The 26161-nt window shown below is 56.3% G+C and overlaps 1 protein-coding gene across 9 annotated transcripts in view; it reads right to left on the reverse strand.

The window, feature by feature from the left end:
• The window catches only part of TNRC18 (trinucleotide repeat containing 18), a 117206-nt gene that overhangs the window by 60555 nt on the left and 30490 nt on the right, over positions 1–26161 (reverse strand). For 5 of the 9 annotated variants that reach the window (XR_010323697.1, XM_064296001.1, XM_064295996.1 and 2 more), the window contains exons 3-10: positions 24280–24405; positions 22203–23870; positions 12666–12768; positions 11926–12131; positions 11163–11309; positions 10283–10569; positions 8609–9032; positions 6015–7001 (exon numbers count right to left, since the gene is read on the reverse strand). Coding sequence is in view for 8 of the 9 variants with exons in the window: in XM_064296001.1 (XP_064152071.1) it covers positions 6015–7001; positions 8609–9032; positions 10283–10569; positions 11163–11309; positions 11926–12131; positions 12666–12768; positions 22203–23870; positions 24280–24405 (3948 nt within the window). In the remaining variant the exon portion in view is untranslated. The remainder of the gene's footprint in view (positions 1–6014; positions 7002–8608; positions 9033–10282; positions 10570–11162; positions 11310–11925; positions 12132–12665; positions 12769–22202; positions 23871–24279; positions 24406–26161) is intronic. The other 4 variants (XM_064295999.1, XM_064295998.1, XM_064295997.1 and 1 more) reach the window with 3 other exon arrangements.

Here is a 26161-nt window from a genome sequence, read left to right on the forward strand (position 1 = left end):
AAGCCTTCCTCCTCCGCAATGAACAGGTGTCTACCAGAAGGGTGCCACTGTTGACAGTTACTGGTAGAAGGTTCCAGAAAAGGCTACACATATCCAAATATATGTAACATACATGGACATCTTATTTTTTTTATATATATAAATGGTATCAATCAATACAGACTACACTTGGCTTTTTTCTACTTAACATCTTTTCATGCTGGCACATAACAAACAAATCCACCTTCATCCATGAACCTTGGAAAATTGCTATTTCTGTAGCTCAAAAGCATTAGAATATTGACGATTTTTATATGGCTCAGCCCAACAATAGACAAGTGGTAACTCTGGTGAAGGGTAAGACAATACACAACACTGGAGAAGCCAGCATAACCTGTCCAAGGCAAGATCATGGAAGCTCCATAAACACATCCAAACTCCCTGAGGGACCAAATTACTGGGCTGAGAGCTGTGGGGACCATGGTCTCAGGGAACATCTAGCTCAATGGGCATAACATAGTCAAAAAATATGTTCTACACTCTAGTGAGTAGCTTCTGAGGTCTTCAAAGCTTGTGAGTGGCCACCTAAGATACCCCACTGGTCTCACCCTGTGTGGAGCAAGGGAGAATGAAGAAAACTAGAGATACAAGGAAGTGTTTAGTCCAAAAGACTAATGGACCCCAACTACCACAGCCTCCACCAGACTGAGTCCAGCACAACTAGATGGTGCCCAGCTACCACCACTGACTACTCTGTCAGGGATCACAACAGAGTTCCAGACAGAGCTGGAGAAAAATGTAGAAAAAAATTCTAACTCACCAAAAAAAAAAAAAGACCAGACTTACTGGTCTGACAGAGACTGGAGAAACCCCCAGAGTATGGCCCCCGGATACCCTTATAGCTCAGTAATGAAGTCACCCTGAAAATCACCCTTCAGCCAAGGACTTGACAGGCCCATAAAGCAAAATGAGACTAAAGGGGCACACCAGTCCAGGGGCAAGGACTAGAAGGCAGGAGGGGATAGGAAAGCTGGTAACAGGGAACCCAAGGTCAAGAAGGGAGACTTGACACATCGTGTGGTTGGTAACCAATGTCACAAAACAATACATGTACTAATTGTTTAATGAGAAGCTAGTTTGTCCTGTAAACCTTCATCCAAAGTACAATAAAAAAAAGACTCTCAAAAAGTAAAGTAAGATAAAAAAAAAATTTTTTTTTAAAGAATATGCACTCAAAAAAGAAAGCTGCTTCTAATTTTCTACGGATGTTTTCTTTGTGATCTAATACATGGATCAACTTTTGTGCACGCTCCTCACGCGCTTAGGAAAAAGCACATTCTCCATTATCAATGCGTAAGTTCCTTAAGATTTTCGTTAGTGATTGTTTAGGTCAGGGTATCTCGACCCCGGCATTATGGACATTTTGGGTCAGGTCGTTCTCTGCTGGGTTGTTCACTGCAGGGTTGTTCATAGCATTGCTGGCATCTAGCCACTAGATGTCAGTGGTACACCTGCCCCTAAGCTGTGACAACCACAAATGTCTCCAGACTTGGCCAAATGTCCCCAGGGGCGGGGGAGGGGGGGTAGAGGAAGCACTCCTAGTTGAGAATCGCTGGTTAATATCCTCTAGATCCTTAGAGAAACTGAGGCCACAAAGCAGGGCCTCGCATCAGCTTTCAGATATGAAAGGAACAGATTAGGCACAGAGAAGCAAGCAGGAGGAACAGGGGAAGATAAATGCCCCACTACACGGAGACTACCAACAAACCAAGGAGCAGAGCTGAAAAGAGACAACGACCTTACCCAGAGCCAAGAGAGAGAGAAAGCCTTCCCCTAGAACGAGCACCCTAAATTCGGACTTCTAGACTCCTGAACTGTGAGAAAACAAATTTGTTAAAGCCACTCGCTTGAGGTATTTCTGTTATAGTGGCACTAGGAAACTAAGAACTGGGTATTAGATGAAAGCCTTCCAGCCCCCACAACGACAATGTTTACACATCCCCACCCTACTTCCAGCTCCTCCGAGTCACAGGGGTCTTTGGTGCTGACAGACAAGAGACCGAGCATGACCCTGTCACCCCCCTCGCCCTCCAAAAAGCTGGCTTGCCAAGTTCTCCCTGCTAGTAGCAAGGAAAACCGGGGGGACCGTTAGGCCTGCCTGGGGGTTCCACCAGTGAGAAGGCCCCTGGGAGGCACCATGACACTGCAAGCCAGGGCCAGGTGGAACTAGATGGCATCAGAGGCCGAGGGCAGCTAGGAGGAGAGGAAGGGAAGTGACAGCCCGCCAGGTCACCTGGTCCGGTCAGACACATCTGTGGGGAGCTGCATGCAGAGGCAAAGAGGGAGGGCCCAGAGGCTCCAGAAGTCAGGTGAGGCATGGGAAAACTCAAAGCCTGGCCCCAGGAGGCTAGACCCTGCCTGCAGCATGAACCAATGCAATTCACAGCCCAGCCCAGAACCGCGTCCTAGTCTGTGACACTGTGGGGGATGAAGCTCATTCAGAAAGGGAAGAGGACCCCCAAGCTCCTCCCACCATCTCCTGTGGTTACGTGCCACTTCTACATCGAAGACCTCAAACCAGCCCCAATTTGCCCCCAAACTCCGGATCACAGACCCAGAAGGTGAGACACCCCCGCGGGGAACGATGACAGGCAGCTCAAACCTCACATGCCCAAACAGAACCCCCAACAACTTCCCCCAAAACCTGCTCCTCCCTCAGCCCCCCCTACCCCTCTCAGTATCTGGCAAGTCTGTTCTTCCCTGGGTCAGGCCCAAAACCTGGAGCCCCCCTTGTCCACCTACATCCAACCCAGCAGCCAGCACAGGTGACCAGGGCTTGGCCCTCCACACCCATCCAGAACCCACGGTTTCTCAGCTCCACCACCACATTATGCTGGCCATAGCTGCCAGCACCCAGGCGCCAGCACCCTGGCCAGGCTACAGCCGCCAGCCCCCAGGCTGGGCTATGGTCTCTTCTCCACACGGCAACCCAAACGACCCCATTTCCATCCAGCTCTATCATTCCAGCTCAAATCACCTTCCCTTGGCTCCCCGTTTCACTCCAAGTAAAATTCAGTTTTATGATGTTCACAAGGCCCCCAGGACCTGCCCTCCGTTTACCTCACCACCAACCTCCCCCCTTGCCCTCCTTCTCCCCCTACACAGGCCAAGTCCACTCTCGGGGCCTCAGAGCCTTTGCATCTCATGGCCTTCTGCCTGGAATGGTTTTCTCCAGAAAAGCCTTCCTCCCTCACTTTCCCCTGGTCTCTACTGCAGCGTCCTGACCATCCCCTACAAGACCGCGCCCTGCCCACCTCTACCCTGTCTCCTTCCTGCTGCCTGTTTCTACCTGGCACCTGTCACCAGCAGAGAGCTTCCCACGGGCTGGCCGTGGACTGTCTGATCACCACCAAGCACACAGCAGGAGCTTAATAAGTATTCATTAAAGGAATAATGAATGTAGGGCCCCCAAACAGGAAATCAATCGGCCAAACTGAGACAGGTGTGCAAAAAGAGGAAAGGTGGGCAGCAGCCCCCAAAAGGATAGTTCTGGAAACTCCCTGGCCCCCCAGCCCCGTACTCCTCCCCAGGCTCCCCATCAGCCCCCTTTCAGTTCCCATTTAACACCCACCAGTTGGTAGGACCAAGGGGATTTTAATTTTCTTCTCAACTTTTTTTTTTTAATCGAATATTTCGGTGAAAGAAAAGCACGAACAGACTTTAGAACACCACCACGAACAGGCGCAGGCATCAGCTGTGGGGAAACGGCATCTGTACCCATCACGGCTCTCTGGAGACAATTCCAACACAACTACCAAAGAACACTGAAAATGTGCCCTTCTACCTCCATGAAGATTAAAAAACAAACCCTGCCATCGAGTCAACTCCAACTCACAACAACCCTAAAAGACGGGGTAGAACTGCCCCACAGGGTTTCCAAGGCTGTAATCTTTATGGAAGCAGACCACCACTTCCTTCTCCCACACAGCAGGTGGCGAGTTCCAACCGATGACCTTTCAGTTAGCAGCCGAGCGCTTGAGCCACCACACCACCAGGGCTCCTCCATAAAGATTACAGCCTTAGAAATGCTATAAAAAAACATAGGCCAGCTCTACTCTGTCGTATGGGGTCACTCGGAGTCAGAAATGGCCTCAACGGCACCCAACAACAACCACCTGAGATCTGCCCTGAGGAAGAACAGAGCGATGGACCAGGACTTTCCTTCAAGGGTAACCATCACGTGATTTGCCACAAGAAAATGGCCAAGAACAGCCTGACACTCTAGGGTTGGGTACTCAGAGGCTGGGTCCTTCTCCGCTGAGCCAAAACCAGGCAGACCGTAAAACTCACAGCCTTAAAACATGTTTAACGAAGAATATACTGGATATGGAGCACTGAATTTTAAAAAATATGTATTTGGCGAATGAAAAAGCCGGAAACAGATAATGGTGATAGCTGCACAACGCTAAGAACATAATTAAGGTCTCTGAGCTGTACATGTAAAAGATGTTGAACCAGCAGATTTTAATTGTAAGTATTTTTACCATAAAAAAAATAGCATATTAAGTGAAGAAGGCATGTTACAAAACACTCTTTACAGTGATTTTTAGAAGTAAATATGCATATGTGTGGGTAGAAAAAGTTCTGGAAGAAATATACCAAAATATTAGCCATGGCACTATCTCTTCAACAGGGCTGTCTGGGCCCCTCCTCTGTGCTGGGCGAAACGGTTGGCGCTCCCTTCTGCTGACAGCTCCCCATTTTCTTTTTTTTAATTTGTTGTGGTGAAACACGTATACAACAAAACTTGCCATTTTAAACATTTTCAAGTATACAATTCAGTCAGTGACATTATCTGCCATATTGCACAGGCATAACACCACCATCTATTTCCAGAACTCAGCACCCCTTAAGTAATAATTCCCCATTCCTCCATCCCCCCAGCGCCTGATAAACTCTAATCAACTTTCTGTCTCGATGCGTTTGTCTCTATACGTGGAATCATACTTTTGTCCTTTTGCGTCTGATTTATTTAACTCAGCATAGGGTTTTCAGTGTTCATCCGTGTCACAGCATGTGTGGGGACTTCTTTTCTCTTTATGGCTGAGTAACACTCCACTGTATGGATATACTAGATCTTGTTTATCCATTCATCAGTTGATGGACACTTGGGTTGTTTCCACCTTTTGACTACTGTGAGTAACGCGACAATGAACAACGGTGTATGAAAAAACCGTTTGAGTCCCTGCTTTCGATTCTTTTGAGTATACCTAGGAGTGGAATCGCTGAGTGATAAAAAGCCCATTTCCATCAAGTTCATTCTGACTCATAGCGAACTGCCTCACAGGGTTTCCAAGGAGTGGCTGGTGGATTCAAACTGCCAACCTTTTGGTTAGCAGCTACAGCTCTTAACCACTGTGCCACCAGGGCTCTGCTGGGTGATAAGGTACCCCATATTCTTTTATGGACCATCCCTAATTGAGTGGAGGGAGGTGACACACCCCAGCCAAGGGCTGGGAATGGTCCATCAGCTCCATCTCCCTGGCTTCAGGGTTTGCTTCTGCAAAAGGCGTAAACCCAGGTCAGCCAACGAGAGCACATCTCGGCATTTCTGCCAGAGCTACTAGGAAACTCAGGGCCTTGGGAGAGAGAAAGAGACTGCTGAACTGACTGGCCCACAGGCCTGGGAGAAACTCTTGCTGACCCACCACAAGGAGAGTGAGCCTGTCTTGAAGGAGACAAACAGAAAAAAGGGGAGCAGAGAGAGAGACTGGAAGGAGGTATGAAGAAAGAGAAATTTCAAACGACTTGATCTGAGCACCTGGATCCAGCCATACTTGAAATTCATCACCCAATCACTGCTGGACCTTGGTGTCACGCATCAATAAACTTTCCCGACCGTTTTCTAAAGCCAGTTTAGAGTTTTTATCACTTGCAACTCAAAGGACTGCTAACGCAAAAGATACCAGCACTAGAACGAGAGAAGAAGCATGGCCACAGAGAAACCCTCAGAGCTGACGGCTGGGCACGCTCACCTCCCACCTCCTGGCTCCTCTTCTCCAGCTCCAGCTCGGCGATCTCACTCAACAGGGTGATCCCATGCAGGAAGCTCTGCTCCAGGACGAGGTTCTGGGCGGCTTCCAGCTTCTCCAAGACCTGGGGTCCAGCACCCGGGGAGGGCAAGGACCTGGCCTGAGGCAGCTCCGCGGCTGCTGCCAGGGCGTTCATGCCGGCCAGCGGGTCCTCCAGGCTGGGCAGAGACTCCTCAGAGCCTGCCTCCTCCAGGTAGCAGGAGCTGCCAGGCACAGGTGTGGCCTCCGGGGCCTCAAGGCTCAGGCACTCCCCCTCCCCGGCGGGCAAGTCATGGTCAGGCAATTCCAGGCTGGGTCGGGGCTCGCTAGGAGCCACTGGGGCTAAACCTTTCTCAGGCACGGCCTCCCCCATGGGCACATCGACAGGCACCTCCACCGGCTCCTCCTTGGTCTCCACCAGTGTCTCGGGCGTCAGCCTCCCCCCCAGGTCCGGGGCACCCGCGCAGGATTCTGTTCGGCCTGGTGACTCAGTCCGTGCTTCAGCCCCCTCTGCAAAGTCTGGGCACTCAGAGGGCGCTGCACACCCCTGCCCCTCAGGGCTCAGCACCTGGGCTTCCAGCAGACTAGCTCCACAGCCGCCCGAGGGGCTGGGGGCCGGCACGGCCTCGGCAGCAGGCAGCACCAGTGGCGACCCTAGTGGGTGCAGCTCCGAGGGGCTCTCATCCAGGTCCTCCACCTCCGCCTTCACCTCCCGCTCCACCAGTGGCTCTTCCTCTGGGGGTCCCCGCAGCGGCTCAGGGATCTTGGAGGGGGACAGGCGGATGGGCTTGTCCTCAGGCGAGAGCGCCAGGCGCTCAGGTCCATCAGCTGGGAGTGGCACATCAGGGGCCAGGCCGTCGGCATCGGCGGCTGCTGTGGGCTGCAGCAGGAACGGGTAGGGCCTTCCGTAGTGGGGTGGCAGGGCTTGAAATGGATACCTGGGTGGGATATCTGACAAGGATACCGAGAGTCAGTATGCGGCCGAGCCAAACCCCGGGGCCCTCCTCCCACCACATCCCTGGGGGGCTCTGGTCTGATGTCCCCTGGATCCACGTAATACCCCGAGCAGAGACCCATCAGCCACCCTCTGCTTGGCCTGCCTGGGGTTTCTTCTAGTTGGACATCCCAAAGGCCCAAAGGTCACAGAAAGAAAAATTGCCACCATCTTGTCCCCAATGACCTTGAGGTCCTAGAAAAGGCAGGTATCTCTTTTTCTTCCCTCTCCCACCCTGGCACCTGGATCCAGCCATACCTGAAACCACAAGTGGGCCAGGAGTAAATGTTCGGTAAAGTCTACAAAGACCCAAGAGGCCCTCTCCCTGCCTGGACTACCTCTGGTCCCCATTCCCCCAAGGACTCTCACACATTAAAGCAGAGTTGGGGTATCCAATTGGTTCAAAAGTGATAGAGTTCTGGTCCCTTCCCCCCCTTTACTGTACTCAGACTCCCACGTCAGTGTTCTCTGTTGGACGGCGGGGTATCTCTGCTATGCTCTCACTCTAGCCCAGGGCTAGGCAATTGCAGGTGCTGGTCAGAAACCAGATAAAGGTTAGAGAAAGGAAGGCGGCACCCCGTGGGCTGGCGCCGTGCTCAGCACTGGCCATTAGCATCTCATCGAATCTCCCCAGAGATGGGGAGCCACTGGCCCAAGCTCACACAGCATCATGGTGCCACAACCTAAATTCGAACCCAAGTCTACCTACATGCAAACACACGCTCTAATAACTACCAAGAAGGGAAAACACAAGCTCGGTCCCCACCGAAGTCATCTGCCTGCCAAGTCCCTAGACATGGAACAAGGCGCGGGAGCAGGCAGCACATAAAAAAGGGGGTGCTGAAAATGGGCATTTCTGGGCTATTATCATCAGCACGACAATTCAGCATCTACTATGTGCCAGGCAGAGTCCCGGGACGGTACACACGTTTAATGCACTTGGCCGCTAATCGAAAGGTTGGAGGCTCATGTTCACCCAGAGGTGCCTTGGAAGAAAGCCCTGGTGATCTGCTTCCAAAAACTCAGCCACTGAAAACCCTACTGGGCACAGTTCTGCTCGGACACACACGGGGTCGCCATGAGTCAGAAACAACTAGGTGGCACCTGGTTAGGTATTTCCCAGTCTCACAAGACTGTGACAGTGTGGGCTATTCCACAGGTCTTACTTGAAGGTTTAATGCTCAGAATAAGCGGTCCTGAGCAGGTTCTAATGCTAAACCCATTTGTCTTGACACCACCACTGAGGAAGTGGTGCGCAGGGCAAGAAAAACTCTGGTTGACTTGGTTTGGGCACCTGGATCCAGCCATACCTAAAATGAGGAGCTGGAAAGAGATCACATCTGACTGTGTGCTCATGCATTCATTCCAGAGCCTAACACAGGCCCAGTACACAGTAGGTGCTCAACAGAGACAGAATGAATGAATGCATGAGTGAACGAGCTGAGGAGGGATTGGTTTCATCAGCAGCCAGAGCCTGTGCTGATGAAGGCTTGGGCTGCCCAGAGTCAAGGCAGCCAAAGACCCAAAGTCCCAGTCCACCTGATGAGGGGCCAGCACTGCTCACCTGAGAACAAGGCCTGGAAGGGGCTGGGGGCTTCCTTCTCCAGCTCCAAGTCCTTCTTCTCAACGACGTTCTCGGGTGCCTCCTCCTTGCGGGTGATGCTGGGGGCAGGCGGTGGGGAGGCGGGCGGCGGGCTACTGGGGTGGGAGCTAGGCGTGGCAGGGTAGGCGTAGCTGGGTGGCTTGGACACGTCCTCCAGCTTCTGGATGACCTTGGCCTTCAGGGCAGCCACAGGGGAAGCACGGGGAGACAGGGGTGGCGGTGGGCTCATGGTCTTGCTGTAGGCACCCGTGGGGCCGGGGGGCTTCCGAGGCAGCAGCCCGGGGCCCGTGGAGGCCAGGCCGGCCTTGCTTGCTGCCTCTAGGCCCCGCCTGCCCACCTTCTCCTCCATCTCCACGCGGTGCTCCTGGGCCTTCAGCCGCTCCTGCTGGGGAGGGGGGCAGCAGACAGCGTCAGTTCAGCAGGAGCCGTGGGCGCCACTCATCCCGGGGGCCCACTGCCCGGGGAGAAGCCCAGGCAGGGTCCGGGGTCCAGGCCACCTGGCCCCGCCCAGGCCTGACACAGAAGTTCCAGGATGGTTGGCGTGTAACAAGCACAAAGTTCCACATGGAACCCCAGCAGAAGGACTGAGGGTGAGGCCCAGGATGGGGGGCGGCTGCAGGGAGACCGGGGGACGTAGGCGCCTTAGGGAGCCTCCACCTGGAGCCTGAAGCCCTGCTGTGACCCTCCCAGGCAGGGGGTGGGTAGAGGTGTGAGTCTCCTGTAGTGAAAGGCACTGCCCCCTCCTGGACACCTTCAAGTGTCAGGACGTTGGGGGCACCCACACTGAGCTCTCAAAAGCCCTCGGGGCAGCGGCAGCCCCAGCCCTGGCTTTGATGAGCAGAATGTCAAGCCCAGTCTGGCTGTGCTTGCTGAGGCCCATCAGTCCACAGCCTAGGGTAGAACCACCCCACTGGGCTAAGTGCTCCCGTGGTGATAATACCTCCTGAAGCAAGCCAGGGAGGTGGGAGTTATTAACATCTCCAGATGATGAAACTCAGAGAGGTTAAGTCACTTGCCCAAAGGCACCCAGCCAGGTGAGCCAGAGCTAAGATTCGCACCCAGGGTAGTGGCCCCAAGCACCATATGCTTCCAGCGCTGCCTCCGCTAGCCTCCGAGAGGCTACTGAAAAGGATGGGTGTTCCAGAACGCCTCCGAGGAGCCAGGAGGACCGGGGACCTTAGTGAGTCAAACAACACTGAGGGGACCCCTCGCGTCTCCTATCTTAATGGGAGCAGGCCACACAGGTTGGGCAGCCCAGCCAGGCCCTCCACAATTCTGAGAGGCCTCATGGAGAGAAGCCAGGCTGGCCTTGGGCAACAGAGGGAGTCCCCCAGTGCATGAGGCTGCCTCTCCTGCCTCCGTTTCCCTACTGGTCCATGCTGACAACGCCCAACCTCCAGGGCTCCTTCACCTCTGTTCCCTCTGCCGGGAAGACATTTCCACCATTTCTGCTGAAATGCCACCTCTTCCAGGAAGCCCTCCCTGACTGCCCCTCCTGTAGAGTCTGTAACTGGACAAGTTAACTATTCTGCCTCACCATCGATGGGGGTCCCAGGAGGAAGGAGTCTCCACTGCACAGCCCCCTGCACAAAGCAGGCACTCAGTGCCTGTACTCCCAGCCCCACCTGCACTCACCACCAGCTGGGCGCTCCTCTGCAGCTCCAGGGCCTGGGCCGCCTGCTGCTGCAGGTACAGAAACTCCTGCTGCCGCAGGAAGTGCTGCTGGGAGAAGAGCTGCAGCTGCTGGGCATGATGCAGGGGGCTGCGGCCCGGCGGGTACAGGGCCGGCCAGAGTGGGGGCCCGGCGGCCCGCTCCATCAGCTCCGCTGCGGGCGAGACAGGCCGTGAGGCCGCAGTGACGCCAGCGCCACCCATTTCACATGGCGGTGGGCTAGGTTCAGCCTGGGCCCCTGGCCCGCTCCCTGGGGGACCAGAAATTCTGTCCTTGTCTATCAGCCACCTGCACCTGCCCCCCAAGCCCAGGGAGCATGGTCCTGTCCACAGCCCAGGGGGGCATCTGAGACCCTCAGCGAGGAGTGCCTAGGGGGGTCTGTCCTGGGGATGATGGGGACCCGTCCTGGAGACCACGGGGGAGCTATCCTTGGCCCGTTGTGGGGCCTGTCCTGGGGCTGACAGGAGCCTGTCCTGTGCAGACAGGGATCTGTCCTGGGGCCAACAGGGACCTAAACTCAACTGTCCAGTCTCCCAGCTCCCAAACTCGCCCACAGCACCCATAAGTCTGCAAACTGGGTCCCCTGAAGGGGTGGGAACTTGTGAAGTACGGGATAGGTCCAGGCCCCCACCTAGGGCCACTCTGTGCTGCTTCTACAGACCTTCTGGGTAAGATATCATCTAAACGAGGACCTCTGTGGCTTTCAAACATGTGTAAACCACTGACGTCAAACGTTCTTCCCAAGCCCAGGTCTGTCCCCCATCCCTGTCCTGCTGGGATCCCACCCTACTGGGACCCCACCCCACCTTGCAGCCCTGCCCACCACCCCCAGTGCCCACTCACCAAAGTGAGGCAGGTGATCGCTGGGAATGACCACCAGTTGGCCCGACTGGGGGTCCCTGACAAACTGGTAAGCTGAAGGCAGGGAGCCTCCCAAGCCAGGGGGAAAGGCGGGTGCCATGCCCTGGTGCAGAGAGGGGGGGCCCAAGCCTAGGAGAGACATCCAGGCTGTGTCAGCGCTAGGGCCGACTCCACAGCCTTTGGGGCTACCCCACCCTGCTTCCCCACATTCCCGGGGCCCCATCCAAGAAGCCGAGGGGGCAGGGGTGCTGGCTGGCTGCACACAGGCCCCCAGAGCCTCCCCTCATCAGGCACCTCCCCTAAAGCAGGCATAGCACTGAACCCCACAAAGCTGGTACTAGAATTAGCCTCTCAGGCCAAATGAGAGGACTGAAGCTTGGCAGGAGCGGGCACGTGACCAAAGAATAAGGAGCCGCCTCAACACTCCCCACCACCCACCAACTCCACTGCTGCACCCAGCCCTTTGAAGATCTCCACCGACTCTCACGAATCACACCCCGCCCTCGTCCACCAGGTGAGGGGAAGGGCCGCCATGCCCACTCACCCAGCCAGTCAGGCCCACCCCCCACCATGCCAAGTCCCCACTCACCATAGAACTGCTCCCCCGGCCCCCATTCATTACAGATGTGCCCAGCCCCACCCCAGTCCCACCCCCACTCGCTGTAGGGGTGCCTGCTCCCAGCCCTGCCTCTGCTCCCCCACTCCACAGGCATGCCCGCCCACCCTCAGCCCTGCCGCTACTCACTGTAGGGGTGCCCAGCAAGCCACATGGACGTGCTGCCAGAGCGGGGCAACCAGGGGTGCGTGGCCAGGTGGGCCGCAGGGTCGGCAGACCATCTGCCGGAGCCCGACAGTGCCGGGCCCCCAGTCACCATGAGGTTGGGGTTCAGGCCATTGGCTGCACAGCTGGTGGGGTGTAGGCGGGCCAAGTCTGCCAGCTCCTTGCTCTCTCTGGAAGAGGGTACAGAGGCATCAGCCACCAACCGGCCAGTGGTCCCGAGGCCTGGGTGGCGACAGCAGGGTGTAGCCCCAGGGACTGGCAGAGGGAGGGATCCAGGCCTTATCCTGCCCCAAGGCCTGGTCACCCGTGCCCAGTGTCCCCACCCGCCCCAGCACGGCCTCGGCCCACCCACTGGGGCAGCCAGGGGTACACGGCAGGAGAGTCTCCCCAGAAAAGAAGGGTGTGGACGGGCCACGTGGCAGGGACCTCGTCCACCGGCCACTGAGACCTTGGTGCCCAGCATAGTGGGGGCAGAGGCTGCCCCTCCCTACACTGTGCCCTCCTCACCAAGCAGCTGCTCTGGGCTCCCCCTAAGCCGGGCACACTAAATTCCTCCTCTCAACTGTCAGGACAGCGCAGGTCCCCACCCTGCACTGTCCTGTACCCATTGTACAGATGAGAGTGTTGAGACTCAGAAAAGAAGTAAAGGCCCCACAGGATAGGCTTCTCAGACCCAGCAGAGCCAACCTCCCTGCAAGCCTCACCTGAGCAGCTTCTCCTGGTCCCGGTCCAGCCGCCCATCCAGCAGCCGCTCCTCCCGGTGCCGGCCTCGCTCATCCGCACAGCCCTCCTCCGCTCGCCCATGCCCTGAGCAGGGGACCAGGCAGGGCATCAGCCTCCAGCCAATGAGACCGACACCTACCTGCCCCCATTAACTCCAGGCTCTGCACCTTGCCCCTCCTACCGGCCTCTTCCCTTAGCTCCCGCCCCCCCACCATCCTCAGAGCCCCCGCACCCTGCAGTGTCCTAGATGGCATCCTTCACATTCACCTGCCAGCTGCCCCGTGACCCTCCAAAGCCAGCCCAGCGTCCCCGTGCTGGGGAACATCCCTCTGTCACCCTGTAAACAGGCCATCTCTGTAACAGGACAAGAACTGTGGCCATGATCATTAAGTTCATGTTGTTGTTAGGTGCCACCAGGTTGATATCGACTTATGGTGACCCTAAGTGACAGAGCAGAACTCCCCCACAGGGTTTTCTGGGCTGTAATCTTTACAGGAGCAAATGCCTAGCCCTTTCTCCCAAGGAGCCTGGGTGGATTCAAACAGCCAACGTTTTGGTTAGCAGCTGACCACTTAACTGTTTTTGCCACCAACGTTCCTTCACTAAACCCAGAGGTATCAGCATTACAACAAAAACTGTTCAGTACATAATAATAAACCAAGAGGCCCAGTTTAACTCGCTGATATTATTTTAATGACAAGAAGGCGGGTTCTAAAGTTGGAGCTTGGCAGGGTGGGGGGGAGATGGAAGGGGAAGCCACAACCCAAGAGTGGTGACACACTGAACCACAGCTAGACCCATCCAGGGATCAGCTGCCAGGCTGAGGTCCCACTCAAGACAGTATAGACACACACGGCTAACTCTGTAGAACTCAAGATAAAAGGTAAAGCACATTCTCCACTTAGTGAGCTGGACACGGCCCTGGGGCAAGAGGTGCCCCAGCTTGCCTATCCCTCACATTCCGGAGTTGGGCACTTATCCCTAGACACCTGCGCTCAACTGTCACGACAACCCTGAGCCCACTGTACAGATGAATACATGTCACCCCCCACCATGGCGGACCCAGCTGCAAATTCTAGGGGCTCCCCACCCTATACACCCACACACACGCAGAGAAGGTGTGTCCCCAAGTCCCAAATGTGGCATACGACCAGTTACTAAAGGAGGAGGGGACCAGGAGTGGATGGGGGGTAGCAGTACCCTACCACCATCCCTACTCGTCCCTCCTCATCCCTGCCACCCAGCATCAAGCCCTACCCTGCCCCTTGGTCCTGATGTACCCAGTAAACCGGTACCTATGGTGGCAGCCCCTGGACAGGCAAGGACATGGAAACCAGCGGCGGGTGGTAACAAAGGCTGCACGGGCACATGGCGGTGACTCTTCCTTAACGAAAAACTGTTCATCAGCTCCCAGGGCTGGTGCTGTCGAGTTGACTCCAACTCATGGCGCCCCCATGCGTGTCAGAGTAGAACAGTGTCCACCGGGGTTTTCACTGGCTGAGTTTTTGGAAAATCAATAGGCCTTTCTTCTGAGGCACCTCTGGGTGGACTCAAACCTCTAAACCTTTTGGTTAGCAGCCGAGCATGTTCACTGTTTACACCACCCAGGGACTCCCTGAGGGGGGCACTGTGCATTTATTCCAGTGTGAAGCTCTGCCCCGTCCTCTGTCCACGGCAGGCAGAGGAAGCAGAAACACGGGAGGGATCCTGAAGGAAGAATAGCAATGCCACCTCCAGTCAATCACAGTCAGCAGGACAAGTGATTGCTGGCTCAAGTCCACCCAGAGGCACCTCGGAAGAAAGGCCTGGTGGTCCATATCTGAAAAATCAGCCACTGAAAACCCTGCGTAGCACAGTTCTACTCTGACACGCTGCTGTCTCACAGTAGCCCTGAGTAGCCTCCCCATCCCACCCCCTTCAAGCAGGACCCTGAGTCCCGAGCACTGGAAGGGGCCCTGCTCATGGGGAAACTGAGGCCCAGGCAGGACAGGGCATGGAGGGCCACCTCAGGATCTGCAGCACCTACTGGGGCATCACAGGGCGTGTGCTCAGGCCCCCTCTCAGGGGCAGACGGCCTCCCAGGCCCACACACCAAGGTTCAGCCACCCAAGGAGGAGGCCCAGGTCAGTGCCACGGCTGCCCTATGGGTAGGCCGCCCACATGCCCACTGGGTCATCATGGAGCCTGGGACAGGCTCTGGGCAGGATGCTCCTGGAGACCCTGGAAGGGGCAGACACTTGGAGCACAGCTCCAAGCTCTCTGCTCTCAGCGGCCCAGACACCTCCCGGCTCCCCTGGCCAGTACCACCCACAGCCTCAGGGCTTACTCTCTCAGGGTCCTTGCCCACCACCGGGGACCAGAAACCTGTTTGCATGCCACTCATTGTAGAGGTCTCCATGCTGGAGCACCCCAGCACCCTGGAGCCTCAGGCCTCTCCCTCCAAATTCCGTTGGTCTCAAGAAGACAGCACACCATCCTCTGTCTCACCCCGCTCTCAGCTGGGCTCCAGCTCCACCCTCCGCATTCTGTGCCTCCCTGTTCCCCTGACCCTGCTCACATCCACCCCTCCTGCAGAGCCCGTGCCACCTCTCCAGGGTGCCCCACCCCTCTCCCCTGCACTCTGCACTCACACATGCTCCCCTCCCCCCGCCAAGGCCACACACACACCGCTCCGCCCCCCGCAAAGTGTCCCTCCCTGGCCCACTCCCCTCCCCCACCAGAGCCCAGCTCAAATGCCACCTCCTCCAGGAGGCCATCCCTAACCACCTCTCCTCTCTCAGGCTCCCTCACGGCACTGACCACAGTGCATAGTGACTTTGCTTTTTGGTTGTTCACTGTCTGTCTCCTCCATGAGACTGTGCACTGCTGGGCAGGGGCCACATCTGTCCTGTCTGTGGCTGCCTAACCCCCAGCCCCACACAGTGCCAGCCACAATGGATTCATGTGGAAATCTAGAGGAAGAGTGAGCCACACAAAAGGAACGGCAAGTGCAAAGGGCCTGGGGCAGGCGCATGCCAAGGAACAGCAAGGAGGCCACTGCAGCTAGAGAATAAGCCAGAGAGGGTCTAGAAGAGACCACAGAAGAGGGGTAGTAGGATTGGGAAGGGGAATCGTAGGGCTTTTTGGGCCATGGGAGGGAAAGTGTTTTAGAGCTTATTCAAGGTGAGAGGGCAGGGGTGTGACAAGAACTGACCCCTCCAGTCACTGTGGACAAGTGAATCAGAGGGACCGTCGCCATTCTGGCCTGAGTTCCAGGCTAGGCTGGCGTTATGGATTGAATGGTGTCCCCCAAAAATATATGTTGTAAACCCTAACCCTATGGATGTGATCCCATTTGTGAATAGAGTTCTTTCCCATAGGTTGCTGAGGCTGTATCAGTGTCGGGCGTGTCTTAAACCACTCGCTTTCGAGATATCAGAAGGGCAGATCAGGCACAGGAAAAAGCAGACAGGAGGAAGACAGACACTCTCTGAAGACAACAGAGGCCATACAGAAATGCCAAGGATGGCCAGATAGAGAAGCTGAGACAAGGGCCTTCCCCCAGAGCAAACAGAGCTTTCCCCTATAGCCTGAGCGGTGAATTCGGACTTGTAGCCTATTGAACTACGAGAAAATAAATTTCTGTTCAGTAAAGCTACCACTTGTGGTTTTCTGTTGTAACAGCACTATGTAACTGAGACAGCTGCAGACCAGGTGAGGTCCCCCAAAGTCCCTCCCCAAGGAAACCCCAGCCCGGTAGAGGACCCAGCTCCTCTGGGAAGCAGAGGTACAGGGAGAAGGTCGGTGCCCCAAGGTTCCAGAGACACAGGCCCTGACCCCGGGGTCCTCCGCCCCACCCTCAGCACTAACAATGCAGACCAAGCATTTACATGGCCAGCACTGTCCTCCACACCCCACATGCCTTCACTCACTCCACTGTCACCACCTGGGGGGCCCATTGCTCACGCCTACCTTGCAGAAGGGGAAACCAAGGCACACCTGCCCAGGCCCCACAACTAACAAGCAAGCGCTGGGGCTAGTGCTGTCTTCCTGACCCCCGCAGGACCTCCACTCGAGCGCCTTCAAAGAGTGCTCTGGGGACACTGGGGGCCCTTTCTAGCAGCGTCATTGTCAGCATCTGGCTACAGAACTGCCTGGCAGCCCCACCCCACTCAGTGCCCCTCCCCAGGGGAGGAATCCCCAGCATGAAACCCACCATTGTCCCTGGGGTGACAGCCAGCCTGCGTCACATGCTCTACAGCACGGCCATTAAGCCTGAGGCCTCAGATTGAGCCCTGGTTGCCATAGCAACCCCGTCCCAAGCATCTCACCAGGTATGGTGGCCAACTGCTCAGCACCCATCTAGAGGGCTGAGGCAGCAGCCCAGTGGCCCACCCCTCCCAACACCACTGCTTAGGCACCCGCCCTGTGTGATGGCAGGGGTGGGGGACACCGTTCCCTTCCCCTCCTCCTCAGATCTGATCCCCAACTTGCCTCCACCACAGAGGGGATGGATAAGCAGAAGAGGGGGCCCTAGCTTGACAGTCCAGCTCAACTCCACCTCTCTAGCTGTGTGACCCTGAGCAAGTCATTTCACGTCCATGGTCTTCCTACTCAGCTGTGGGGAGGAGATGACGGCTGGCCCTTGTCATGACAGAGTCCTCATAATGGTGTCTGTACATAGGGGACAGCTCCTACTCAGCAGGGATGTGGGGAGGATATGATGGCTGGCCCATGTCCCGACAGAGTCCTCATGATGGTGTCTGCACATGGGGGATGCTGCCATGTGGCAACGGTTACCGTGATGGGTGAGCTTCTCAGACACCGGCACACTGATGGCTGGAGGCTCACAGGCATAGACAATGGCCCGTCCTGAGCTCATCCCTGGGCCCAAGACGCCTCTAAAGCGGGACACAGACCCTTCGGGAGTCCACATGGGCCTTTCTCCAGAAGGAGGACCCGGGGCTCACACACATGGTCAGAGTCCTAATACCCTAATGCCCTCCACACAAGCACAGGAAAGGCAAGGCTGTTAATTAAGCATTTACTATGTGTCGGTCGGCCAGCCTGACATCACGCTAGTGAGGGGCTCCGGTTACTGCCAAATAGTAAAGGGGAAAACCAGAGTCCCTGGATGGTGCAAAGTGGTTAACGTGCTCAGCTGCTAGTCGAAAGGTTGGAGGCTCGAGTTTACCCAGAGGCGCTTTGGAAGAAAGTCCTGGCAATCTTCTGAAAAATTAGCCATTGAAAATCCTATGGAGGACAGTTCTACTCTGACGCACAGGGGGCACCATGAGTCAGAATCCACTGGTTTTAAAGGTGGAACCTCAAGACCACAGAGCTTAAACCTCTGGTTCAAAGTCACATAGCTAGAAGGCGAAAGGGTAGAGCTAGGATTTGAACTCATGACAGAGGCAGGGGGTTCCCTTTAAAAAGGAAGGACAACTTGAAAGCAAGGACTCAAACAGACACGTGTACACCAATGCCCACTGCAGCATTATTCACAGCAGCCAAAAGGCGGGCACAAGCCAAGCATCCATCAACAGATGCTGGATAAACACAATGTGGTCCACCCGTACAAGGGAACGTTATTCTGCCATAAAAAGAAATGAAGCCCCGAAACATGCCAGGACCTGGATGAACCTTGAAAACATGATGCTGAATGAAGGAAGGCAGACACAAAAGGACAAATACTGTATGACCCGTCTTACACAAACACCTGGAACAGACAAATGTATAAAGACAGAGAGTAGGTTGGTGGTTACCAGGGGCTGGGAGGGGGATGGGGAGTTGCTGCCTATGGGGCGCTGAGTTTCTGTTTGGGGTGACGGTTGCGTGATGTTGTGAATGTAATTAACGTTACTGAGTTACACGCTTAAACGTGACTAAACTGGCAAATTTTGTTATATATGTTTACCACAATAAGGTTTCTTAAAAAGAGAGCAACTGACAGGGTAGACAGGGGATGAGAGACCCCTGGAGACTCAGGGTGTGGACAACCACCCACTGGACGGGGGGTAATCCCCCCAACACATACACACAGATGGTGTTTAGCATGGGGCTGGGGCTGCTTAGAGAAAAACCACCACTTTTATGGGATTTTTTTTTTCTTTTAAGGAGAAAGAATCCAGCCACCTACCTACCTACCTCTTAACCATCAGCACCAACAGGAAGTCAGCTTCAGACAAGTCCCTGAATATCTCATCTCATCCCCAAGTTTCTCCATCACATTCTCTCTCTCTCTCACATAGACACACGCACAGACACGCACACACACTCATGACCCCATGGACACAGGGCCCATTTCTCAGCACAGGCAGGTATGCCGGGCTCCAGTATGGGCCCAGAGGGCCACAAGTCCCCAGCAGGGGGGCCACACTGCATCACCCATATATGCCACTGCAGCTATGAACATGGGCCCATGAACAGGACCCCACAAGACCTCCCAGAGGAGTCCCCTGCTCCAGACCCCCAGGCTAGTAGAAGGGGCTTGCTCACCACCCAGCCACCCCTCAAAGCCAAAGGCTGTTGCCACTCCTTCCATCCCAACATAAGGAGACCCTCATGAAAGCCCCCAAGTCAGAGGAGCCAGGGCCTCCCTGGCTTCCAGGCCCTGCACAGAGCAATGGGCTCCTTCAGTCATTCAACAAACACTTGCTAAGCGTCCCTCACTCCAATCCATCCATGCTGGACAAAGAGAATTCTGAGACAGACAGCCCTCCCTCCCGGCTCCAAATCCAAAGATCTGGAGGCTGCTCCCAGGACACAGGACAGCCAGAGCTCAGCAGGGGATGGTGTCAAGGCCGGCCCCCAAGAGACGGGGAAGACTGGCCATTGAAGGAGAAGTGGGCATTGACAGGCAGGAGTAGGGAGGGTAGGGGAGGACACAGCTCCAGCCAAGTGTACCTCAGGGGACTGCCAGGCACAAGATGGGTGTGAAATGTCACAAGCGAGATGGCCCAGCCCCTGAAGCCCACCCCAGAAGTGTGGGCATTGACGGGCAGTGAGCTATGGACAGGGCAGCATCAGGGGCCAATGGAGGGGCTTTGGGTACTTCACCCGCTCAGCTGGGAATGGGGATGATGCTCAGGAGTGACCTCGAGGTGGGCACGGGGTACCAGGCCAAGGGAGGGACGGAGACCCAGGCGACTTGCACCTGGAGACACCTACGTAGCCTACAGGAGGTAATGCCTGGGAGGTTCAGGGAAGGGGACGGGCGACGGGCCCAGATGGGGACCAGGCCAGAGTCCATGGCCAAGGGGGCAAGCTGGGGGCTGGGAGCAGGAAAAGACACACAGGAAGACTGTTGAGACGTCACCTGAGCACGGAGAACCCAGGACTCAGCCTTCCACAACCAGCACCCCAAGTCTGGTCACCATACCCCGCAGCAAACCGAACACAGCCTGGGCAGAGGGGCTGGCCTCGGTCCCCAAAATGTAAGCCGACCAAGTCCCCAGTTCCAACAAAAATGCCACAAATACAAGCACTCCAAAACCCCAGAAGGGATCCAATAGCTCATGTGCAAGGGACACAGGAAACACAGCCAGCCACATCCTGCAAAACATTCGCCCTCACTAGCAATTCAACAAATACGCCATTCTCACCCACCGAGTGAGCAACCATTGTAACTTTTTTGTATTTGTTTGTTTTTAAAAATATTAAAACAATTCTAAGGCATCTCAACTGAAAACAGAGACTGAGACACTAACCAGCAGGGAACATCGCTGACTACTTAGGAAGGCGCTTAGGTGTTATACGTCAAGATCCGTAAGAGCGCTGCTGTTGCTGTCAGCTGCCATCAAGGTTAGCCCCAAGTCCTGTGACCCCATGCACAACGGGATCAGACCACTGTGATCCACAGGGTTTTTGCCGACTTATTTTCAGGCGTAGGTCAGCAGGCCTTTCTTCCTAGTCTATTTTAGTCTGGAAGCATTGATGAGATCTGTTCAGCATCACAGCAACATGCAAACCTCTACAGACAGATGGGTGGTGGCTGCGCCAAGAGATGAATTGGCCAGGAATCAAACCCAGGTCTTCCAAATGAGAGGAGAGCGTTCTACCACTGAACCACCACTTCCCCCTACAGGAATACTGACCCCCTCACCCCCCCCAAAAAAGAATACTGGAACCCCTGTATATGCCCCTCAGGAGCTCAAACACTCAACTCACTCATCAAATACCTACTGTGTGCCACGGATACAAAAAAAAAAAAAAACGCATTGCCGTTGAGTTGATTCCGACTCAAAGTCACCTTATATGACAGAGTAGGACCGCCCAATAGGATTTCCAAGGAGTGGCTGGTGGATTCGAACTGCCGATGTTTTGGTCAGCAGCTGTAGCTCTTAACCAATGCGCCACCAGGGCTCCCTGAGTTATATAAGACACGATTCCCTCCTCAAGTACTTAAAAATCTCGGGCTCAACGCTAGTCTATTCCTAGGAACCTATTCTTAGAAAATGACTCAAAATACCATAAAAGCGCAATGCACAAAAATATTCAACACAACGTTATAAACACAAAACATCACAGAAGGGAAAACCAAAATGCCCACCAGGGGGAATGGTTAGCTCAACAACGGGACATGCTCTCAATTGAATATTAAAGGCTATAAAAAAAGACGCTTATGAGAAGTTTGCAATAGTGAAGGGAGACAGCCCACACTCCTCCAAGACATGAAAAACGTAGGCCTAAGACTGTACGTGCACGCTAAGAGCTCTGCAAGTAGAGGCAAATGGCACGGGAAAACGAGTTCCAGGAAAGAAACAACAGTGTTCAGGGTGTCGAGAAAATAGAACGCTCCTTTTGCTTCCTTCTCCTTTTCTGTATTTATTTTCTACATTTCCTATGTGCGTAATGGAGAAAGCAATAAACTTTAAACAGGAGCAGCAGCCCATAAGAGGGACAGAGGACAAATGGAGTTGGGAGCCAGGAGAAGAGGGGGCACAAGAAAGAGGCAGGGGTGGGGGATCAGCAAACAGGTAGAAATTTAAAGGAATGGAGGAAACAGGAATAGTGCTCAGCTACTGTTATTGAACATTTTGATCAAAAAGTCTATAGACTGATCCTGATCAAAAGGGGGAAACTGTAGAGCAGAAATTTCAGATTCCTATGGAATCCAAACTTTCTGGAGCCACTGAGGTTGGATGAACACCCCCAAAACTATTGCCCTGATATAGTCTTTAAATCTTAAACCAAAAATATCCCCTAAGGTTTTCAAAGCAAACAACAATTTAGCTTAATTAGTAAACAATGTCTGCCTTAAGCATTCTGTTAAGATTTATCTATATGGGATCAAAGTGATACCAGCAATTTGAAAGTTTAGATAGGAAACTTAGAGGGCAGTGAGTTTATGTCAATGGGGGAGGAACACCAAGGAAAAGGAGGGTGAGAACGATACAGAGCCTGAAAGACGTAATCAATGTCACTGCACCATACATGTAGAAATTGTTGAATTGGTGTACGTTCTGTGTATATTTTAAACAGAAAAAATAATTTTTTTTTAAAAAGCAAAAGGGGGAAGGGGTGGAGCCAAATCCTACCTTTGACGTTGCTCAGGGATAGAGAGCGCTCCTGGTCCCCTAGACCAGGCCCTAGCCGGCCACTCCCTCCACTGTCCTTCTGTCGGGCCACGGCCACAGCTATGCCCACCGGAGGGTGCCGAACCTCGGCTTCACCCTGCGCACCGGAACCCTCGCGTCCAAAGGCCTTGGCGCTCTCAGGTCTCTCGGGGTCTCGCTTCAGCTGCCGACCGCTGCCTGCTGCGGGGCCTCCGGGGTGCTGGAGGCGACCCTGGGTGCGCGGGGCTCCAGCGGTGGTCGGGGCTGGCTCGGGCTTCATGGTACCCAGGCCTCCAAAGGGGCTCTTCTTGCCGCAACCCCCAGGGCGCACAGCCACGGCCTCGCGGGGGAAGCTGCCACTGTACTTGATGAGGCTCTGCATGGCTGAGGCCTCGCCTGGCCCGTGGGCCGCGGGGTGCATGTCCGCGCTGGGCCTCCCGCAAGTCCCCGAGCGGGGCAGTGCGCCCCCAGGGTCCAGGTAGCCCTTCTTGGAGGCAGCAGAGGCGGCCGCAGCAGCCTCCTCCTCCGCGCGGCTGACCTGGTGGTGCTGTGCTGCTAGCACAGCCATCTGCGTGGTGGCGAAGTTGCCCAGCTCGAAAGGCTTCCACTTGTGGTCAGCGGCGGCAGGCAGGGGTGGTCGCCCGGGCTCCAGGCCAAAAAGCTTGGCGGCCTGCTGGGCGGCGCTGGCAGGGACACGGGGTGCGCGCTCGCAGGCCCGCGGCTCGGCCTCGGGCTTGAGCAGCTCCTTGGAGGGGAGGTAGGCCCGCGGGTCTGGGGAGGCGCGCGCTGTGCGTCCCGGCGGGGCCTCGACGGGCGGCAGCGGCCGCTTTAGCGAGCGGATTACGGAGTTCTTCTCGCGCAGCACCTCCGGCCGTTCTGGCGGCGGCCGCGGGGACCCGGGCGGCGGCTGCAGCACCCCGGGCCGGCCCACCTCGCGCTCCCGGGCCCGCGCGTCGCGCGCCTGCGACGCGATCTGGATGGGCCCCGGGCGCTCGTCGCAGGCCTCCACGGAAGGCACGAAGGTGGGCGCCACTACGCGGTGCTCGCGGCCCGGCTCCCGCGCCGCTGGGAAGATGGTGTAGACGCCCGCGGGCCCGGGCTGCGGCGGCGTGGAGAAGGCCCCGGCGGCAGCGGGGGGCGCGGGCGGGCCCTTGCCTGGCGGCAGAGGAGAGGGGCAGGGGCACGGCCCGGGCAGCAGGGCTTCGGCGCGCCGCAGCCGCGCGCCCTCGTCCTGGCGCGACGCCTCCTTGGCGCCTGGGTCCCCAGCGCCGTTGCACAGGCCGGGCGGCAGCGCGCCCTTGCCCTTGGCTTCGGTGTGGGCCCGCGGCGGGCCTGGCTCGGCCAGGAAGGGCGACAGGCGCTCGGCAAGGCGTGGGGGGCCGCGGTCCGGACGGCCATCGGCTCGGGCCTCCTGGGTCAGGTCCACGACGCTTCGCGGCCCCGCCGCCGCTGCCTCCTCGCGGGCCCGGGGATCCTTCTTGCCGAACAGCGGGGGCGGCTCCCCGCCACGGCCGGTCCGCTCCTTGGCTGCTCCCTCCCGCGACGACGAGCCTTTGGCTGGAGCGCCGGAGGAGGCACCGCCTGGGGTCCTGGAGGGCGCGTGGGAGTGCAGGGCGCCCGCCGCCGCCGGGGCGGGCAGGTAGAAGCCGTCTGCAGAGAAGAACATATAGCGCGTGAGCCCAGGGCAAAAGGGGACCCTGGGAGGGTGCCCGGTGTCCCCAGGGAGCCAGAGAGGCAAACAAGAGGGACCCAGACAGCCCACCCTCAGGGAGGGCAGGCTCTGGAACTGGGCCCAGCTTGGCCACCTACGACTTTTCTGAGCCTCCCTTTGAAAAGGCACCTGTAAAAGGGTTGCTTCTGAGTTGCTGAGGGCTTAAGGGGTCTGGATGAAATGAACACAAGCTAGAAGGCACTGGAAGGCTGTAATGGGGGCCTTGGGGTCTGGGGTCTCAGCTAAAGCATCTGGGCAAGGTAGTGCCTGAAATACCAGGTAGTGGTGAGGACCCCCGAAGGTCCCCAACCCCCACCTTTACCCCCTCCCCCACCCCTGCCCCCTGACCTTTCTGGGTATCAAAAATGCTGGGCTGACCCAGCTGGCTGAGGAGGGGGCTCCCGCTGTTGGGAGGCTCCAGGTGGTTCAGGTGGAGGTAGGACGGGTATAGCCCGCTGGGCAGGTGGGAGAAGCCTGGAAGACAGAAGAGAAAACAAGGTGGGCCACCTCATGCCTGCCAGGAGAAGCTTCCTTCCAGCCCTTTTCCTTAGAAATAAGACTACTTTGGCCGTCCGCCTCCTGGTGGAGGGAGTCCTGGGGCTGAACACCAGTTCCCCTCCCATCCCTGGCACTCCCAGCCTCCCTCCCATCCTGGGCAGCCCCCAAGGGCTTGGGTTTTCAAATACTCTGGGAAGAGAGTCAGAATGACTCCAATCAGGAGGGGAATGGCAATGGTACCTTGAGCCACACCCACCAAGCCCATCACCTGCTTCACCCTCATTATTCTCATTTGAACCTCAACATAACCCTGAGAGATAGTTTTACAGATGAGAAAACTGAGGCTTCAAGAAGCCAGCTTGCCCTGCTTGCAGGACAGAGAAGAGAGAGAAGGGTGACTATGAAGAGAGAAGCAGGATGCCTGAGGGGACATACGGGGGCTGGGGGACCAAGAGGCCGCTCTGGAGGGCTCAGAAGACCAGGCAAGGGAGTCCCACCCAGACCAGGCAGGTGATGGGGTGCTGGGGGGAGGGTCTTGATGCTCTGTTGGGGCCTTGGGACCTACAAGGACCACTGAAGATCCCTGAGGGCCTTGGGTTCCCCATGTCCCCAGTCACTCCCTCTGAGACCAGGGAACAAAGAACCTAGCCCTGCCACCCTGGGCTCCCACGGCTCCACCAAACAATGACACTGACAACAACAACAGCACAAGGAGGACTGCCCGGTACCCATGAGGTCATACCATCCTACACGACCCCAAGGTCAGCCTCCAGCCTCTGCTTTCTCACCTGTAAAATGGAAAGCTTGGTGCCTGCACGCAGGCTTGTTCGGAGGATAAAGGGGCCGAGGGAGGCAGGGCCTGGCACGTGTAAGCACCCCATGTTTGCCGTTGTGACTACGATTAGCTAGGACTTGTGCAGAAGAGAAAACAGTCTCAGGCAGCGCAGAACAACACTGCTTTTCCACCCAGGCTGGCTCAAGGGGGAGATGCGGACACGGCCCCAGCATGAAGGGCGCCCCCAGGCCCACGGTAAACCCCAGCAGAGGCGGGGTACGCCCTCATTGCTGGATTTAGATGCCTTCCCCAAGCAGCCTGGAAGGAGCCAGCCTCCTGGCCTCCTCCTCACAATGGATGCGACGTCGTGGGAACTGGACAGGTTGTGTGGCTGAAGCGCCTACATTTCCTCCTGGGCTAAATGCAAAAGACCATGGTCTCGCCCCTCGGGATCTGGGAAGCTTAAAAGGATGCTGGGAGCACTCCAGAAGGACTCGGGAAGTGGAAGGCAGCAAGCTCCGAAGAGCCCAGGAAAGCCCTGAGCCACAGTGGGTGCAACCGCCAAGACCAGGGAGCACCCATAAGCCACCTGGGAGGCAGGAGGAGGGCCTCTAGTACCCCAGTACCCAGCACCCAATCATGGGACTTCACTGAGGATCAGCATCCCATACCTGCCAGAGCTAGAGAGGGGGGATTTGGGGTCCCCCAGTCAGTCTCTGCCCTGACAGAGGAAAACCGAGGCTCCAAGAATGACGAAGATTTGCTCTAGTCTGCAGGAGACCGGGCTTACAGACCCCCACCTCCCCATTCAGGGGCATCGCTACAGAAGTGCAACAAGGGGGCCTAGCGGCCCCAGCCCACTGCACCTACAATGATTAACACGCCTACTGTGCTCCGGGAGCCAGCAGTGAACGGAACTAGACTCTCGGGGCTCACTCTGGAGGGAATCAGACATCC

This window comes from Loxodonta africana, chromosome 12 (genome assembly GCF_030014295.1).
Source record: "Loxodonta africana isolate mLoxAfr1 chromosome 12, mLoxAfr1.hap2, whole genome shotgun sequence".
Taxonomy (NCBI): Eukaryota; Metazoa; Chordata; class Mammalia; order Proboscidea; family Elephantidae; genus Loxodonta; species Loxodonta africana.